Raw genomic sequence first — 18,115 nt, forward strand, 5'->3', positions numbered from 1 at the left:
ATGACCAAGCTATCTAGCTCTTATATTTATTACTACCTGTATTTACTCTACTAATTTGAATATCGAAGTCCATCCCGGAGACCCTAATCTCGTCACTTAATTGTTTTGCAAGTTTTATCACTGAAATTCGATATCAGTCAAGTCCAATATATTATTCCCAAGGTCATTCGTAGAGGTGACACGTGATAGTCGGTCTCAAAAATCATCATCAAATGGTTAAGAGACGAATTTAAAATCAACGAGAACTCAAATACTGATCGAGTGGTGATGCAACTCTAACGAACGTTAGAACATGTATATTTTAAATCTTTATTGGTTAGGAGGGATAAAAAAAAACACACATTTTTTACGTGGAACATGAAAAGCGTGCAGTTCTTTGAGAGTCCTAAATAGGCACGTGCTAAAATATGTTTCAGCTGGGCGTGGAAGAAGGGTGGAGGCCAAAAGAAATCACCATATGGAAAACTATAGCAAAGTCAAACTACGTTAACGGCTTAAATTGTTTCAAAGAGTAAAAGTCTCCACGTGGATATTTATGAACATTTGGCGACGTAATTATTAAAATAAGACCGATCTGAAATTTTTTTAATATTTTTATTTGAACATAATAATAAATTTATTAATTAAAAATATTATCATTTAGTTGATTGAATTTTGCAAAAATAGAAAAATCAAATGGCACGAGAAAATTTTTATATAAACACTTTAATACTTAAATTATATACTAAAAACTTAAATAAATAGCGTATTAAAGCTGTATCATTTTTTGAATAAGGATTTATATATTTATAGAGAAACATGGAGTTTTTTTGAAAAATACTAGAATTATGATTATTTTGGATAATTTTTATCTTGATACTCCAAAATTTATTAAGATTATGATTTTTATACAAAATATCTATCATTTTGGCATAACTTTTTTGATCAATTTTTATATGTGCAGAGTTATCTTGTCTGTGCTTTATTTCATATTTATTTCCTCTTCACAATTAAAGGAAAACTTACACGACAACTTTCAGAATCTTACAATATTCAGAGAGGCAATGAAAGTCTTCCAAAATAATCTTATAGAGAGTCTCACTATCTTTCGGATAAGTGTATTTTCAGCTTCTGAAACACTATATTCTTCCTGAGTTTGATAAATTCAAATTTTTTTTTTACCCTGTAAATTATTTTAGGTTTTTTTGAATATTTGGTGGATCTTTAGCTATGACACATCAATTAATTGACTAGTTTAGTTTCAATAACTATATTTTGTTTCATTACGTTGTTATTGCACAATCTTTAAGTATTTCTTATATACAAAAATAAATGCCAAATTGTCCATTTTCTCCATTGCCAAAAAATGACAACATTCCATATTAACTCAATTTAATAAAATCAACACAAGAACAGATTGGTCATTTTCACTGGTTGTCGGCCGATATCTCTCGACATTTCTATTCCCGACCTTGCAACTGTTCATAAGCTCGGTCATCATTTCCTCTTTTAGAGCCCACCATTTGGAGGGATTGGCTAAGGGATGATGACTGATGATGCTATCTTCGAGAGCACCCTTTTGTTGCAGTCTCTTCGAGTAGAATAGAAGGGTAGTTGAATCCCATCTACGTGCTTGATTGAGGAAAGTACCGAAAATGATGAGCCAACCAATTGAGATAAAGTGGTGTCTATTGCCGCGTGAGTGCTAGATAGACGTTGATAATGGCTAGGCCTAGGCACTGTCCAAATGACATCACAGCCCACTCGCCGTCTCATGCATGAAGGGCTAACATAAACTACCACCCAAAGCAGCTCTTGGGTGATAGGAGGGAGAATAAAAATTCCATTTATTTGAATTAAATTGATGTTTGATTTTTTTTTTTTATTAGTTCGGTTCGGTTATTTTTTTTTTAAATTTATTTTTTTATTAAAGTAATTAAACTGACTGAATTTTAAAATAATGTTATTTTGACGTTTAGAAAACGACATCATTTTCTTCATTAATGTGTTTTATTCAATTTGTTTACATCTATTCGATTATCGATTAGTTCAATTTTTCGTATTAATCGGTCGTTTCAATTACTCTGCACACCCATAAGAGGTAGGGTTAAATTACATTTTAGTTTGAAGCTGAAAGGTAGAATCGGGGTTGATGGAAGTATTCGTCCAATTCAAGATTGAAAAAATTTAGATTAGTTTTTTATTTTAAATCGAATATTACATAATTTATGGCTAATCATGAAAATAATATAATTCTTTGGATAAATTTATAATTTTATCAAAATTTTTAATTTTTTCAATTGAGTCTAAATTGGGTATAATTTATTCATTAATTTAGAGATAGTGTATTCATGTTGATTTGACATGTCAAGTATTATATATTGTTAATATTTGTGAGATCCACATACATAAATAAAAAATAAAAAAATATAATATTTTTTTTATTTACTTACATGTACAGGTAAATTTTATAAATATTATTATTATATTTATATAACACATAACATGTAAAATTAATATGAACACACTACCTCCGATTTAATTTTATACATTGAATAAAATTACACTTAATTAAGTTAATTTGTATCTAATTATCAAAATTAAAAATATTAGATAAAATTGTAAATTTGCAAAAATTATTGAATTATTTTCATGATTAGCCCAATAAATTATTACATATATAATATAATATTGCTCTACAAATGTACATTAATGCATTAATACATGGAGCAACACATGTGTCGTAAACATATAGTACACTCATATATTTACAACACATATACTGTTGCACGACTTTTGGGCATGACTTTGTTGTGTTGTGATTGTTATGGCTTGATGCCATTCATGCATTTGGTAATATCAGTGGGCCAATTAGTGGGCCAACTCCAGCCCATTGGATATACCAGTGGGCCGAAATTCTCTCTCTATCCAATCGTAGAAAGCCCATTGCAATTTACAACCGACTCGCCTATTATGGCTTGGTCGAGCTTCCACTGTAACGTCTCCAGATTAATCCACGAGCCAAACTATAAAATGGCTCTGACCCTTCACCATTTCACCCTTCTGTCTCATCCTCCCTCTGCTGCGCTGTCGGCTCGCCTGCTCCGGACGAAGCGATTCTCATTCCCAGCCCTAATCAACAGCAAGCGGTTCTCTGGTTCAGTAATGGCTTCCGCTCCTCGAAAGGTAAGCAACATCGTCCGATTTCTCGACCATTTTTTCAGTTTCCTGAGGTACTTCTCGTGCCGGGGTTTGAGAATTTGGCTGTTGTTGCGGAAAATTTTCAGGTCCTGGTGCCGATCGCGAACGGGACGGAGCCGATGGAGGCGGTGATAACAATCGACGTGCTGCGGCGCGCCGGCGCCGAGGTTACGGTGGCGTCCGTGGAGAAGCAGCTTCGCGTGGATGCTTGTCACGGAGTGAAGATTGTCGCCGATGCCTTGATTTCTGACTGTGCTGATACTGTGTTTGATCTCATATCTCTTCCGGTACCCTTTTTAACTCTTTTCTACATTTCCATGCCAGCGTTTTGTTTCCTCGTTTAATTGCGTCATTAATACGCGAACTTTAGTTCAACAGTTTACTAATTCCTCGAATGTGGTTTTCTTATTATAATTCGTTACTGGAAGCATTGTTTCTCTCATCAAACAGCCTATTAGAATGAAATGCTGGCGTTAGGGGTTCTGACCGTGTTCCAAGAGTGCCTTAGTAATATGCATTTATTGTGGTCTCTGTTGAGCTATTAGTTCCCTGATGATTTTATTTTTAGCTGTGGTGGTGGAAAATTGTTGCTTTATTGTCCATCGGGGGACTCGATTTGAGTTTTTCTTCCCCGCAACCTTAGTACTTACTTCCAGCAATGATTATTTTTGTGAATTTTATTGATGTTCTTCAAGAGTAGGATTGAAGAACAAAAATAATATTATTTGCGACCACAAGCCGGGGCAAATTTAGAAGAGAGGCCAAAAAAATAGTACTCCAGAGTCTGCGTGGTGGTATGAATTGGCTACTTGTACAAATTAGCTTTTTTATGGTATGGATTGGCTGGTGTGAAGCAGTATCCTATGGTTTCAAGGTTGTGCTTCTCTGCCTGTTCTTTCAAGTTATCTATGCAGTGGCAAAGCCTTATTCTCTGTTGCCCAGCAAGTCTTGTTTGAAATCTCAGATATATTTGTGCCTGTGTGCGTGTAAGTAAATATATTCGTGCAACACAAAATCATAAAATTTACTTCTTTAAAGTGTTTTTATCTATTGCTTTTAGTGACTAGCAAACTAGTGTTTTTTCTTATTGAGATTTTTGGTGCTTTTATGTTTTAGGGTGGAATGCCCGGTGCTGCCAGCCTTAGAGATTGTAAGACTTTAGAGAGCATCATACAACAGCAGGCTGCAGATGGACGCTTCTATGCTGCAATATGTGCAGCTCCGGCTGTGGCACTTGGGACATGGAATCTATTGAAGGGGAAGAAAGTGAAACTTTCTGTGCTTAACCATTGATATTGTTTTGGTACTAGTTTTGATGCAGTACCTTGGAATTGTTTATGATAATGCAGTCTTACTTGGTGGAAAATTGGTTTTCGACAGGCAACATGTCATCCATCATTTATGGAGCAATTGTCATCGTCTGCTACCACAGTTGAATCACGAGTACAGCAGGATGGAAATGTTGTGACAAGCCGTGGCCCTGGCACTGCCATGGAGTACTCGGTAACACTGATTGAGCAATTATTTGGAAAAGATAAAGCAAATGAAGTATCTGGACCGTTGGTATGTTCTTGTCTTGGATAACTTTATTGCTTATGTTATATCATAAGAATTGAGGGTTTGGAATTTGGCATGCAAGGTTTTTGCATGTGACTGAACATAAGATTATTGTGTTTATATCAGAGGGAGTAGATCCACAAAGACATCTTGGTAATTGGTATTCACACTTGGAGTATGAAGAGTGGGAGATAACTCCTTTTATTTTGCTGGGTGGTTGATTTGGAAAAAAGTGCAAGGTTTGGAGAGAGTGGAGCATCTGACTCATTGTTTGACATAATGTAGTCTTGTTTCCCTATCATTTTCAAGAATGTCACAGATAAATCATCACGTGATCTTGCTATATTGGGATACTACTTTTTTCAATATTATCATTGCAAAATTTTTCCTTTGTTAGTTGACCTCTATATCATTGTTCTTTGTTCTCAGCAGTTTGTAATTAACTAACCTGATGCATCATTTCATTTCCTTACTCTTAACTAACTTGGTATATATCTTTATTAAGTAAACATATGTTGTTTTTCTCAATATCTAGCCATTACTTTCTTTTCTCGAGTTTCTTGCCGTCTTTTGCTTAGTTGAGTTTGGTGAAAGTTGTTGTTGTCATCTTAATTCTAAAGGACTGCTTTGAATTCTAATTGTTAGGATAAGACTGCTTTTATGTCAGGAGTCATTTTTCAAGGCGCTATTAAATATTGTGCCTCAAATTGTAAACCAAATGCCTCTTCAGATTGATAGGTGCATCATTTGTGTTCGCACCATTGGTTGGCTGATCTGTAGTTTCTTGAAACCATGTATCAAAGGAAATAATTGGATGTCTAATATCAATTGATATGGATTTTTTTAGGCCAGACCTTTTTTAGAAGAAATACTACAACTGAGCTTTTTTTTTTTTTTTTGCATCAGGTTATGCGTCCCAATCATGGAGATGAATATTCCGTGCTTGAGCTAAATCCCATGGAGTGGAAATTCAAGAATTCCCCAAAGGTGAAGATTAGCCGTAATATTTCTCGATTATATTCTGTCTTATTTTATCATTGCCTCTCATTTTCTGGTATGCCCATGGGGCCTATTGAGGAAATGTTCTGTCTATCCCTCTTTAATCAGTATGCACATGTATTGTACAGTCAGACACACTTTTGTGCAAGTTTAAAGTGCATGTATGACTGACAGACAAACTGACTCATAGTGAGCTCTATCCTTTGTTGGTTTCTGGATGAATTTACTGGTGTTTCTTTATATGTTCTCTATCATCATCATATTTCTTTTGCTTTTTTTTTTTTTTTTCTTTCCTTAACAATTCATTGAAATGGGTGCACTGAGTTATGTATATTTTTCTTTCCAAGTAACTTCTGTGTCTTACTACTAGATGCATGATCAATTGCGTAGACACTTGATTTTTAGTAGATTAATAGCAATTAAGGTTTAAAAGGAAAGAAAACAGCTTATAGGAACCCCTCACCCAACCCTGGATAGGAGTATCCGGATTTTTACAATGTTTTTTCCTTAGCAGAACCTTCTTTTTTGAGAATCTTGAACGAATCTGTAAACACTCCCGCCCGGATATCTCAACCACCCGGACTATTTGAACGGGAGCGCCTACGGAAGGGAAAAAGAATGGAATACAAGACAGGAACTACCCTGGCATGCATACACAAGACTTAAAACAACGGAAGCGAAGTTATATACATGCATGCACTACGGGAACACCGCTAACACAGCGGTCACAAGATAAATAAATAAATACAGACTCTTGTGCTGACATACACATACTCGAGGAATGACCTGACACAGTAAAAATAATAGAGCAAATCCTACTCAACTATCAGAGTTGACAGGGACAGGACTGCTTGTACACCATACTGACTCTGCCGCTAGAAGCTGACTCCCTTTGCCCATGGCCCACGCTGCCACTATCTGGAATGATGGAAAGCAAATGATGTCTTGACCTGTAGCTGGTGTGCCTGGTGTAGCTGGTTTAGGTCCCTGTGGACAATCCCTCTTCAAATGCCCTAGCTGACCACATCGATAGCACACATCTCAGCGCATATCCCGACACTGTCCCTGATGCCTCTGTCCACACTGCCTGCACGGTGGAAATCCCCCTGAACTCTTGCTAGAGCCTGCGTCCCACTTCCTCTTCTTGCTGTTACCTCCTACTCCCTTCATCATTAACTAATCTAGTCGGTCCTGCTCAACTGCATGAGCTCGCTGGACAGTGGTAGGAAAATCTGGTGCCTTAATGCCGGCCATAGCATGGCGAATCTCAGCTCGCAACCTCCTCTGGAACTTGCTAACTTTACGAGACTCGGGGGTCACCAACTCCGGGGCATAATGTGATAAGGCCACAAACTCTCTCTCATACTGAGTGACAGTCTTGTTCCCCTGTTGCAATTCAATAAACTCAAATACTTTCTGCTCTCAGACCCAAGCAATTCAATAAACTCAAATACTTTCTGCTCTCGGACCCAAGGAGGAACATAAGTCTCATTGAATGCTGCCACATACTGTGCCCATGTCGGCCCCCTATCACCAAATTGCTGCCTGGTAGTCTCCCACACCAAACATCATGATACAAATTATGCTACGCTCTTCTTCATGCCGCTCCACCAATATTGACCTCGCAAGCCTTGATACATTTTCGTCGCTCCAGGATGTATAGTATAGGGAGAACGATGAGCTTCCTCTAGGATCCTCTGCTTGATGTCCCTGTCATTCGGCACACAAATCCGTCCACGGAACAATAGCAAATCGTCGTCCCTCTGACTGTATTCCAATGGTCCAAACCTCTCCATGTCAACCATGATCTCGCCAAGGTCGCTGTCAATCCCGAATCTAATCCTCTAGATCTGAATGGATACTCATGTCAGCACAATAGAGGGTAGGATTGTCTAGTGCCACTAAGATGGTAAGGTCACTCATCTGCTCCAGTAAGAACCACTCTTGCACCATCATAGATGCAACTGATGCTCCACAGTGACTTAAGGCATCTGCTACCACATTAGCTTTACCTGGGTGATAGAGGATTTCACAGTCATAGTCTTTGAGCAGCTCTAACCAACGGCGTTGTCTCATATTGAGTTCCTTCTGTGAAAAAAGGTACTTAAGGCTCTTGTGCTCGGTGTATATCTGGACTCTCTCACCATAAAGATAATGCCTCCAAATCTTCAGAGCAAACACTATAGCCGCTAACTCCAGATCATGGGTAGGATAATTCTCTTCATGCCTCTTCAACTATCTGGATGCATAAGCATTCAACAGGACTTATGTTCCTCTTGGGTCCGAGAGTAGAAAGTATTTGAGTTTATTGAATTGCAACAGGGGAACAAGACTGTCACTTAGTATGAGACAGAGTTTGTGGCCTTATCATGCTATGCCCTGGAGTTGGTGACCCCTGAGTCTCGTAAAGTTAGCAAGTTCCAGAGGGGGTTGCTAGCTGAGATTCGCCATGCTATGGCTGGCATTGAGGCACCAGATTTTCCTACCGCTTGTCCAGCGAGCTCATGCAGTTGAGCGGGATCGACTGGAGACCTGACCAGATCAGTCAGTGATGGAAGGGAGCAGGAGGCAACAACAAGAAGAGGAAGTGGGACGCAGGCTCTAGCAAGAGTTCGGGGGGATTTCCACCGTGCAGGCAGTGTGGACAGAGGCATCAGGGGACAGTGTCGGGATGTGCGCCGAGATGTGTGCTATCGATGTGATCAGTTAGGGCATTTGAGGAGGGATTGTCCACAGGGACCTAGACCAGCTACACCAGGCACACCAGCTACAGGACATCATTTTCTTTCCATCATTCCAGGTAGTGGCAGCGTGGGCCATGGGCAAGGAAGTCAACTTCTAGTGGCAGAGTCGGTATGGTGTACAGGCAATCCCGTCAGTTCATGTCAACTCTGATAGTTGAGTAGGATTTGCTCTATTATTTTTACTGTGCCAGGTCATTCCTCGAGTCTCGTGTATGTCGGCACAGGAGTCTGTATTTATTTATTTATCTTGTGACCGTTGTGTTAGCGGTGTTCCCGTAGTGCATGTATGTATATAGCTTCGCTTTCGTTGTTTTAAGTCTTGTGTATGCATGCCAGGGTAGTTTCTGTCTTGAGTTCCATTCTTTTTCCCTTCCGTAGGTGCTCCCGTTCGGATAGTTCGGGTGGTTGGGATATCCGGGCGGGGGTGTTTACATTGTTGGGCCATTGTGATAAAGTGAAATAGAAATAAGAAAATCCCTTTAAGATTGTTGTTGCGAGAGATACTCAGGTGTATGGCCAGGACTGAAGTTAGTTGTATGTCTAAGTAACTGTTGGGTTTTGCTGTAAGGATAGTGGTTGCTATGAGTACACGCGGTACTAATCATGAACCACATGCCCTAGGGTCAGTTATTGACCGAGTGAGGAGATGAGACTCCTCTGGGTGCTAGTCAAGTGGTACATCGACAGAAGCATGAGATGGTCTGTTATGCCAGTTAGTATTGTGGATCGAAAAGAAAAAGTGCTCTGCAATCATACAATTCCCTATGTAAAGATTCAGTGGCAGTGACATACCCCTGAGGAGGCTACTTGGGAGCTAGAGGAAGACATGAGGCGACTTCACCCTCAATTATTTGTCTAGCCAGGTACGAATTTCGGGGATGAAATTCTTTTAAGGGGGGAGAATTTGTAACGACTCGTAAATCGTAGTTTAATTTAATTAGTAGTTTAATGTAAAGGGGATATTAATATATGTTGTTAATAATCATAATAATATTAATAAGTATAAGAATAAGAATAATTTCATTATCAAATATCATAATAATAAATTATTATATGAGTAAGGAATTGGAGGATGGAGGTGGTGTGAGGTTACAGCATAATAATAAATTATTACGAGTAAGGAATTGGAGGATGAAGATGGCGTGAAGTTCTGAAGTTGTTCAATTCCATAGAAACCTTGAATAGTTTTTAAAATTAAGTGATGTGCATGTTTAATTGAAGGAAGCAATTGGCCGAGATGGTTGGCGCGCATTGAGGAATCCAGCAGGTCTAGTGATCAATCCTTTGGGTGCTGCATGCGCTCACTGTTTGTTATTTTGTTGGAAGTAATTTCCAGCCAATTGAAGCACCAAAACGACGCCGTATTTAGCATATTTAAACAGCCCAATTGAGCAGCAATCGACAGCCACAACAGAATTAAAGTGGAGAAGCAGAACGCACGCAGCGGGCAGCGGAAAACAGAGGAAGTTGGGATTTTTTTTGAGAAATCTCACTTTTAATTGCAGTCTGAGGATACCAGGTAATTCTAGAAGCTGAGTAATAAATTCTGTACGGTTGGAATTTCATTTAGAGGCAAATTATGCGATGTTGCAGTTTGTATAATTTTTATCGCTTTAGGACAGAACAAGCCCGAAGATATCTTCGTCGAGGCAAGTCCATGAGAGATGAGGTCGTGGTAGAATGTGAGCTGGAGGTCCATGATTGGATTTTGCCAGGAGTGGTACGGAGAGGTCCTACATGGTGGGAACATGTTATAGGAGTCCGATGGTATATGATAGATATGTAGGTACTGAGATGTGTATTGAAGGTTGGGTAATGCGGTAGCTTGTGTGTAGTTGTCAGTTAAACTATCTATACATATTCGGACGAGAGATATGCAATGTGATGGGGTGTGAAAGCAAATTGAGGTTCTGAGGAATTTGTATTCCTTGGAGGTTTAGGGGCATCACCTTTAAGTCTAATTGAATTTGGATGGATAAATTGGAACATCAATATGAAGTTCCAAGAGAGATCTGTGCTGAGAATTTATTGAGGGATTATTATGGACTTGTGGACTGGGAGCTTACAGTGGTTTGCTGTTTGGAGATTTGGCATCACTACCTAGATAAGGTATAGGCGTTTAGTTCTCACAGGTGGAGTGGAGTGCAGGTGACACCGTGATTGGCGTGGCGAAGGACTAAGACTATGAGATTCTATAATAAATAGGGTAAAGCAAAAGTGGTAGGGAACTTGCCTCGACGAAGATACCCTTGGGCTTGTTCTATCCCAAAGCGGTAAAAATTATTCAAACTGCAACATCGCATAATTTGCCAAAATTAATAAAATTGGCCTCTAAATGAAATTTCAACCGTACAGAATTTATTACTCAGGTTCTAGAATTACCTGATATCCTCAGACTGCGATTAAAAGTGAGATTTCTCAAAAAAAATCCCAATTTTCTCTGCTTTCTGCTGCCCGCACGCGCGTTCTGCTGCTCTACTTTAATTCTGCTGTGGCTGCCGATTGCTGCTCAATTGGGCTGTTTAAATATGCTAATTAGTGGCTTAAAAGCCAGCAAAACATTATAAGACTGTGGGCGCGCCGTGTGGGCAGCAGAAACTGCTGCCTCCCCTTCTCCATGCGGCGTTGTTTTGGTGCTTCAGTTGGCTGGAAATTACTTCCAGCAAAATAGCAAACAGTGAGCGCATGCAGCTCCCAAAGGATTGATCACTAGACCTGTTGGATTTCTTAATGCGCACCAGCCATCTCGGCTAGTTGCTTCCTTCAATTAAACATGCACATAACTTAATTTTAAAAGCTATTCAAGGCTTTTATGGAATTGAATAGCTTCAGAATTTCACACCATCTACATCCTCTAATTCCTTACTCATATAATAAATTATTATTATGATGTAACTTCACGCCACCTTCATCTCCATCCTTACTCATATAATAATTTATTATTATGATATTTGATAATGAAATTATTCTTATACTTATTATTATGATTATTAACAACATATATTAATATCCCATTTACATTAAATTAACACATTAAACTACTAATTAAATTAAACTACGATTTATAGGTCGTTACAGAATCTATGTGTGTTAACATGTGACCTCGTCAAATAGTTGTCATCTAGTCTGACGCAAATGAAGAGAGTCAAATTGGTTTTAAGATGGATTGAGATAGGAGCAGGTATGCAAACCTTGTTCAAGTAGACTCGTTAGATAAGGAAATGTCTTCCTAATATGATAAAAGATAAATGTAATGCTTTCCATGGGGTTTGATACGGAGTCCAGCCAATACATACTGTTTGACATGCAGTCGTAGTCAGGGAGACGTCAGATGCAATCTATAGGTTGCATGTGCACCCCCAACATTGTTTGCTTATCTAGTCACTTCATTTAGCTTGAAGATTTCTTATCGCCTGTTCAATAGGGCTCGTTCACCAACTCTGCAGATTGTTTTATTGGTTACATACATATTTTGATCAGTCAGTTTAATGATTACTTATTAACATTCGGACATCATTTAAAGGAACATGTCGTTCATTTTTTGATAGCCTGAATTTATTACTGAGGTGCTGTCCCAAAACTTCTGTAATTCTTCAATAACTTAACTGTGTGTTATTAGCAAAAATCAACTGCGAGTTCACAAGGCATGAAGAGACTTTGTATGGCGTGGATTTTCTCCTCCCTTTTTGCCTCTCCAAGTCTTTATTCGTTTAGATGTGATAAGATATCTGCCATTCTATCGCATAAAAGATTTGTGGGTTCTAAGACATTTAACTTTTAAAAGCAAAATAAGTAAATAATAACAATCCAGTCCATTAGAGTAAATCACGAATTCCGATGGAAAAAATAATCTGCCACGTCTATTGGTGCAAGTTGCTATTTCTCTGACAACTTACTGGCTTCCACCAACCATGTGTGGAAACCCCATGTGGTTACTTAGTCATGATAACTTTCTAATATTGATATATTATGTTCTTTTGAAGTCTGAAACGCTAAGATCTGGGGCACCTAAGGGCTGCTGTTCTCTTTTCACTAAATGCCAGTATTGTTTCTGCTGAGAGAAATTATATGAATTTTCCTTTTAGATTCTTGTCCCTGTTGCTGATGGAACTGAGGAAATGGAAGCCACTATAATCATTGCCGTTCTTCGACGGGCAAAAGCAGATGTCGTGGTGGCTTCTGTGGGGGACAAACTAGATATTTTGGCTTCTCGTAAAGTGAAATTAGTGGCTGATGTGGCCCTTGTAGAGGCTGCCCAACTTTCATATGACCTTATTGTGTTGCCAGTAAGTTGTATTCAGTTTGTCTCCATCTGCCATTGTCATGGAGTCGTTAGCTTAACCATGTTTATCATGTGGCAGGGTGGGCTTGGTGGTGCCCAAACATTTGCTAACTCAGAAAAACTGGTGAGTTTGCTGAAGAAGCAGAAGGAAGCTAATAGACCTTACGGAGCAATATGTGCCTCTCCTGCTCTAGTCTTGGAGCCTCATGGCTTACTCAAGGTATCTACTGTACCATGCCTCTGTGAATCATGCCTACCTGGCAGAAGATTTATAAAACACATGTTCTTTAGGCTGTGAAAAAACAAGCATACCACCCAAGGTGGTAGCTCTGCTAGTAATGGTTCTCGAATGGAGACTTCAGGTCTCAGGTATAAGTTTGCTGCCTGGCAGTTGTTTGGGTAGTCACTCATCATATGGGCCATGGGCTTAAGGATGGGGGAGCTGATGATGCTGCCTATAGTGACTTCTGGCAGGAATTTTTCTGGATTGTCTTGAATAGTCAGTGTACTGACCCCTGCCGAGTTAGAGAACAGCTCACTATGCCCCTTGGTTACTTGGGTTTCCCCTTTTACTAAGCAAAAAAATAAAAAATAAAAAAAGAAGTCCTGGCAAACTTTACAAGCAATGCAACTGCAGAGCTACCGTCTTCATGAGAAACATTTCATAAATAAGTCACTGATTTTATTCAAGTACAGCAAACATGGCTTGGCAAAGAACAAAAAATTATGAAAATTTATTTTCAGGATAATCCTGGTAAACATTTTTTTTGTTTTTCCTGTCATCCAGTTCATGTCTAGCTAGGTTTTAAGGGACCATTTTATGTTTTTGGTCTGCAGGGTAAGAAGGCCACATCATTCCCGGCCTTGTCCAACAAGCTGTCGGACCAGAGTGCAGCTGAAAACCGTGTGGTGATCGATGGCAATCTCATAACCAGCCGAGGCCCCGGAACTACCATGGAGTTCGCACTGGCAATTGTGGAGAAGCTATTTGGGCGCACTAAAGCACTAGAGCTTGCAAAGACTATGCTCTTTGTTTATCCGTGATCCACTACTCCTGGTTCCTTGAGTTGAACTCGCCGTAGAGACTTGTATGAAAAGCTGAGTGTAATACATGTCCCAAGTTTGCGGTCTCGTTGAGTTATAGACTTATGTACAAATATGCCTAGGACTGGACTATAGAGCTTAGTGTTTCAATAAATAAAAGGGACTGTTGACTGCATCTTTGTGCTTTTCGAATATTGCATTCTTGGGGAAGTCTAGCAAAGAAGAAACTTCAATATTATGAATCTACGTCAATAAAATAAAATTTTAAAATATTTTTTATTTTAAAAAATAAAAATAAAATTTAATCATCAAGATTTTATCCCGTAACATTGCAAGTATAAAGCATTTAGTTTTGCCACTTCATTAAATTTAACCTTTGTCTAAACTTTATCTTAAAAAAATATAAAAATTAAACTATAACTATCTATTGTCGTTAAATAAATTTTTATTTAATGTATTTTATTTTTTATTTCTACATAAATAACAAAAGATATACTTTTAGTATTAGTCAAAATATTAAATTTAAATATTTTTTTTTTATTTTTTAAATCTTGAATGTGTTTAAAAATATAGGCGAACAATATTTTGAATGAACTGCATTGAATTGTTGTAGAGGCCACTTTAGTTTTCAAATTTTATAATTTTAATTTAATTTAATCTTTGTATTAAAAGATTAATATAATCAAATCAATCAAAATGTTAAAAAATTATTCTTAAACTTTATTACTTTGGTTTTTAAATTTATTTTTATTTTTCAATTTTTTTCAATTATTTGGTCGGATGTATTCAATTTAAGCAATTTGATGGTTGAATGTCACCCGTATTTAAAAGTACTATTTTATATAAAACCAAGCACGTGCAACTCGCGTGTTCACGGAAGAAGATGAGTCCCGGAGATATTTGTGCTTTTTTTTGATGGTAGAAGCTTATTATTTTTTTTTCGAAATATCTGTTTTGGAAAATTCTATCTGCAGCCCACTTTTTTGCTCAGTACAGCCACCAAAATAGGATTTCTCTGGATTGCTCAATGCAGCCACCATTTTACTCTCTGCAGCCCACTCTTTTTACAAAATTGCCCTCATCATCTTTTAGCCCCACGCAGCCATTCATCTTCAAACCCTACCACTCACACCCAAAAACTCTCTGATTAGAAACTCCATCAAATCCAGTCGCCGCGGCGCTTGTAAAAGGCAACATCACAGGTAATTTCGTACTTGTTTTTTACGTATTTGTTTTACACTTATCAAAACCCTTGCTCTCTCTCGCCGTTTCAAGTTCAGAGCTAGGGTTTTACGCACTCGGAGGGACGATTCAGAGATGGCGGCTCGCTTCTTCACCCGCTCTCTCATCACTGCAAAGCACACAATTTCTTCAGCTGTCTCTCGCTCCTACACCTCTCTTTCTCTATCCACTCTGCCGACTTCCGTTTCCAGCGCTTCTATCCTCCGCCTCCGGCCGCTCGTTGCCGTCTCCGCGCATTTCCACCGCCTCTCTCCTGGGACGGCCACCATCCGAGGTTACGCGACTCGTCAGTCGTCGTCATCCCTCAACGATCCGAACCCTAACTGGTCAAATCGCCCGCCGAAGGAGACGATACTTCTTGATGGATGCGATTTCGAGCACTGGCTTATTGTTATGGAGAAGCCCGAGGGCGACCCCACGAGGGACGAGATCATCGATAGTTACATCAAAACCCTAGCTACGGTTGTCGGAAGGTTTGAATTTTATTCACTATCTCTCTCTCTCTCTCTCTCTCTCTTTCTTTTTCTGTAACGTGTTTTCTGGAATTCTTGTAAGTATTTATTGTGCGTTATGCTTGTTGAGTAGAAGTGGAAAATTTTTAATGTTATGGAATGCCCTATCGCTTCCCTAAGATCTTCTGTTTCATACCATCAAGGCACGAGAAACTTGACAAAGCTCTGTTTTTTGGTTGCTAATGCCATATTTTAAACTATGAATGATACAAATTTATGAATGTATATTTTTTAGATGATAAAGCCGAAAAACTATGTAGTTGCCTCTGTTGTTTACCTATTCTGTTCTAATGTTTAGGATGTCTCTTCTGAGGTTGCAAGTGACAGGATTGATGAAGTTTCTTTCAGTTGTTTTTGTTGGATTTATGCTATTGTTTGTGCATATTCTGTATTGCAGTGAGGAGGAAGCAAGGATGAAAATCTATTCAGTCTCAACTAGGCACTACTTTGCATTTGGAGCCCTTGTGTCAGAAGAGCTTTCATACAAAATCAAAGGTACTGTTTCATAAATTGGAGCCCTAGCTTTTCCTGTTGATATGCAATTTCTAAGCATGCCTTTATTAATATAACACAGAATTGCCAAAGGTCCGTTGGGTGCTTCCTGATTCTTACTTGGACGTTAAGAACAAAGATTATGGAGGTAAGATATTCCTTCTTCGTTAGGAATTTAGGAGGCATGTTGTGATAATGTTGATCAAAAGACACTGCATTGTGCCCAACATATGAAACTAGCCTTTAAACTAACTCATTGGGTATTGAGGTACAACAAAGAGTTCAATTCTGCTTCTTATAGGAGCAAGAGGCTGTGAAATTATCTGTTGGAGAGGGTGTCTTTGGTGGGAACTTGTTTTCCTACTTGGTCCTAGGCCATTTATGTTCCTAGGACCAAGTAGGTGTTCCTAGGACCTGAGTAGGTACCGAGGAACTGGTGCTGTTACCTTGAAAATTCAACTTGGGCCTCAGAGGTGCTACTCTTGAGGTAAAGAGTAAATGTCATGGGGTCACCCTGAGCAGCCTAGCATCATGGCACTAATCTTATTTTTAGTGCTTTCTGTAACCTCTGGCTTCTAGTTTTTTCTTTGTTGAGGCTTTCATATCTTATCAGGTCCAACAGTGTGTTATTTGCTTAATCATTTTAATAACAGTTTATCACATGCATGATTATTTGCTATTTGGTATATTGTATCTCCTGTGGCAGGGGAGCCTTTCATTAATGGGCAGGCTGTACCTTATGACCCCAAGTACCATGAGGAATGGGTGAGAAACAATGCTAGAGCAAATGAAAGAAATAGGCGCAATGACAGACCTCGTAACTTTGATAGATCAAGAAACTTTGAAAGAAGAAGAGAGAATGTGCAGAACCGAGATTTTCAGATGGCTAACCAAGGCATGCAGAATCCTGGATCCAACATGGGAGGTGCACCACCTGGCAACATGGGAGGCATGCAGCCAAATAACATGGGGCAAATGCCTCCACCACCTAACATGGGAGGCATGCGGCCCAATAACATGGGAGGAGGACCACCACCCAACATGGGAGGTGCGCCCAACATGGGGGGAATGCGACCCAATAACATGGGAGGAGGGCTGCCAAACATGGGAGGCATGCCACCCAGCAACATGGGAGGAGGGGCACCGAACATGGGAGGAATGCCACCCAACAACATGGGAGGAATGCCAGGCAACATGGGAGGAATGCCACCCAACAACATGGGAGGAATGCCAGGCAACATGGGAGGAATGCCACCAAACAACATGGGAGGAATGCCACCTAACAACTTGGGAGGAATGCCAGGCAATGCACCAAATTTCAGGTATGGGGATGGACCTAACAATGGAGGCATGCCACAACACAGGGAAATGCCTCGTCCAGGGCAGAACATGGGGTACCAGCCTAGCTATGCTCCAAACTCATCAGGGGGTAACCCGCACCAGACCCAGGATATGCCTATTCCTCCACCCCCAAAATATCAATAGGCACTGTGTAGATATATAGTGGTGATGCTTCTATATTAGGGCTTTTAGGAACTTACGAATGAAGTTCTAGTGGATGGTCATGTCAGTTTTGTTTTATTGACCCCTTATTTGTGGCAAGATTTTCAGTTGTTCCTCTTCCCATGCTTCTTTCTCTTGCTTGTGTTTGCTTGAGTTAATTGCCGAATTTTGTTTCAAGTGAAGGAATCACTTTGGATGAGAATCTAACTGAACGGGAAACTAATAAGAAGGGTCAGTAAAGTTGTTTCTTAGGGTTAGAATTATAGAAATACTATCTCTGCGAGAAAGCACGATGGACACCGAGCAGCGTGTAGAATACAGCCCTGCTGGCCGGTGCAGGGGGTATGCTCTTTTAAATGGCGCAAAAGTACTACTTGAACCTGAAGCCAGCTCTGGTCTAATTCTGCTTGCATCCTGCGGGACAATGGTCTAGTCATGTTATTGCCGAGGAACACAAGCCTCGACATATTGGTGTCACTGTCAATGTCAAAGTGTAAAAGAGTGAAAATACGTGCATCTTAAAGAATAATGCGCAAACGGATGAGCTTCAGACAGTATAA

The 18,115-nt window shown here is 39.3% G+C and overlaps 2 protein-coding genes across 4 annotated transcripts; both read left to right on the forward strand.

The window, feature by feature from the left end:
* Positions 1 to 2,979: 2,979 nt before the first annotated feature.
* On the forward strand, positions 2,980 to 13,981 carry LOC127792384 (protein DJ-1 homolog A). The gene is made up of 8 exons (XM_052322859.1): positions 2,980 to 3,165; positions 3,267 to 3,467; positions 4,297 to 4,446; positions 4,561 to 4,743; positions 5,644 to 5,724; positions 12,566 to 12,766; positions 12,842 to 12,982; positions 13,600 to 13,981. Exons 1-8 carry the CDS (start codon positions 3,013 to 3,015, stop codon positions 13,804 to 13,806), a joined length of 1,317 nt encoding a protein of 438 aa, XP_052178819.1. The 5' UTR covers positions 2,980 to 3,012; the 3' UTR covers positions 13,807 to 13,981.
* An 889-nt stretch (positions 13,982 to 14,870) lies between these two features.
* On the forward strand, positions 14,871 to 17,676 carry LOC127792037 (multiple organellar RNA editing factor 8, chloroplastic/mitochondrial). 3 transcript variants are annotated; one of them, XM_052322327.1, is made up of 5 exons: positions 14,871 to 15,008; positions 15,087 to 15,521; positions 15,958 to 16,055; positions 16,135 to 16,200; positions 16,759 to 17,676. In XM_052322327.1, the coding sequence occupies exons 2-5, from the start codon at positions 15,124 to 15,126 to the stop codon at positions 17,535 to 17,537; spliced, it is 1,341 nt and encodes a 446-aa protein (XP_052178287.1). In that variant the 5' UTR covers positions 14,871 to 15,008; positions 15,087 to 15,123; the 3' UTR covers positions 17,538 to 17,676. The 3 variants fall into 3 exon arrangements, with proteins under 3 accessions (XP_052178287.1, XP_052178288.1, XP_052178289.1); XM_052322328.1 differs by having other exon boundaries at positions 14,893 to 15,008; positions 15,082 to 15,521; XM_052322329.1 differs by lacking the exon at positions 14,871 to 15,008 and having other exon boundaries at positions 15,024 to 15,521; positions 16,759 to 17,241; positions 17,287 to 17,676.
* The last annotated feature ends 439 nt before the right edge of the window (positions 17,677 to 18,115 follow it).

Source organism: Diospyros lotus, chromosome 15, assembly GCF_014633365.1.
Source record: "Diospyros lotus cultivar Yz01 chromosome 15, ASM1463336v1, whole genome shotgun sequence".
Classification (NCBI taxonomy): domain Eukaryota; kingdom Viridiplantae; phylum Streptophyta; class Magnoliopsida; order Ericales; family Ebenaceae; genus Diospyros; species Diospyros lotus.

Coding starts and splice junctions, on each gene's coding strand:
- LOC127792384 (XM_052322859.1), top strand. CDS start 3,013: ATGGCTCTGACCCTTCACCATTTCACCCTTCTGTCTCATCCTCCCTCT. Junction 4,744..5,643: donor ATGAAGTATCTGGACCGTTG/GTATGTTCTTGT, acceptor TTTTTGCATCAG/GTTATGCGTCCCAATCATGG. Junction 12,983..13,599: donor AGCCTCATGGCTTACTCAAG/GTATCTACTGTA, acceptor TTTGGTCTGCAG/GGTAAGAAGGCCACATCATT.
- LOC127792037 (XM_052322327.1), top strand. CDS start 15,124: ATGGCGGCTCGCTTCTTCACCCGCTCTCTCATCACTGCAAAGCACACA. Junction 16,056..16,134: donor GCTTTCATACAAAATCAAAG/GTACTGTTTCAT, acceptor AATATAACACAG/AATTGCCAAAGGTCCGTTGG. Junction 16,201..16,758: donor TAAGAACAAAGATTATGGAG/GTAAGATATTCC, acceptor CTCCTGTGGCAG/GGGAGCCTTTCATTAATGGG.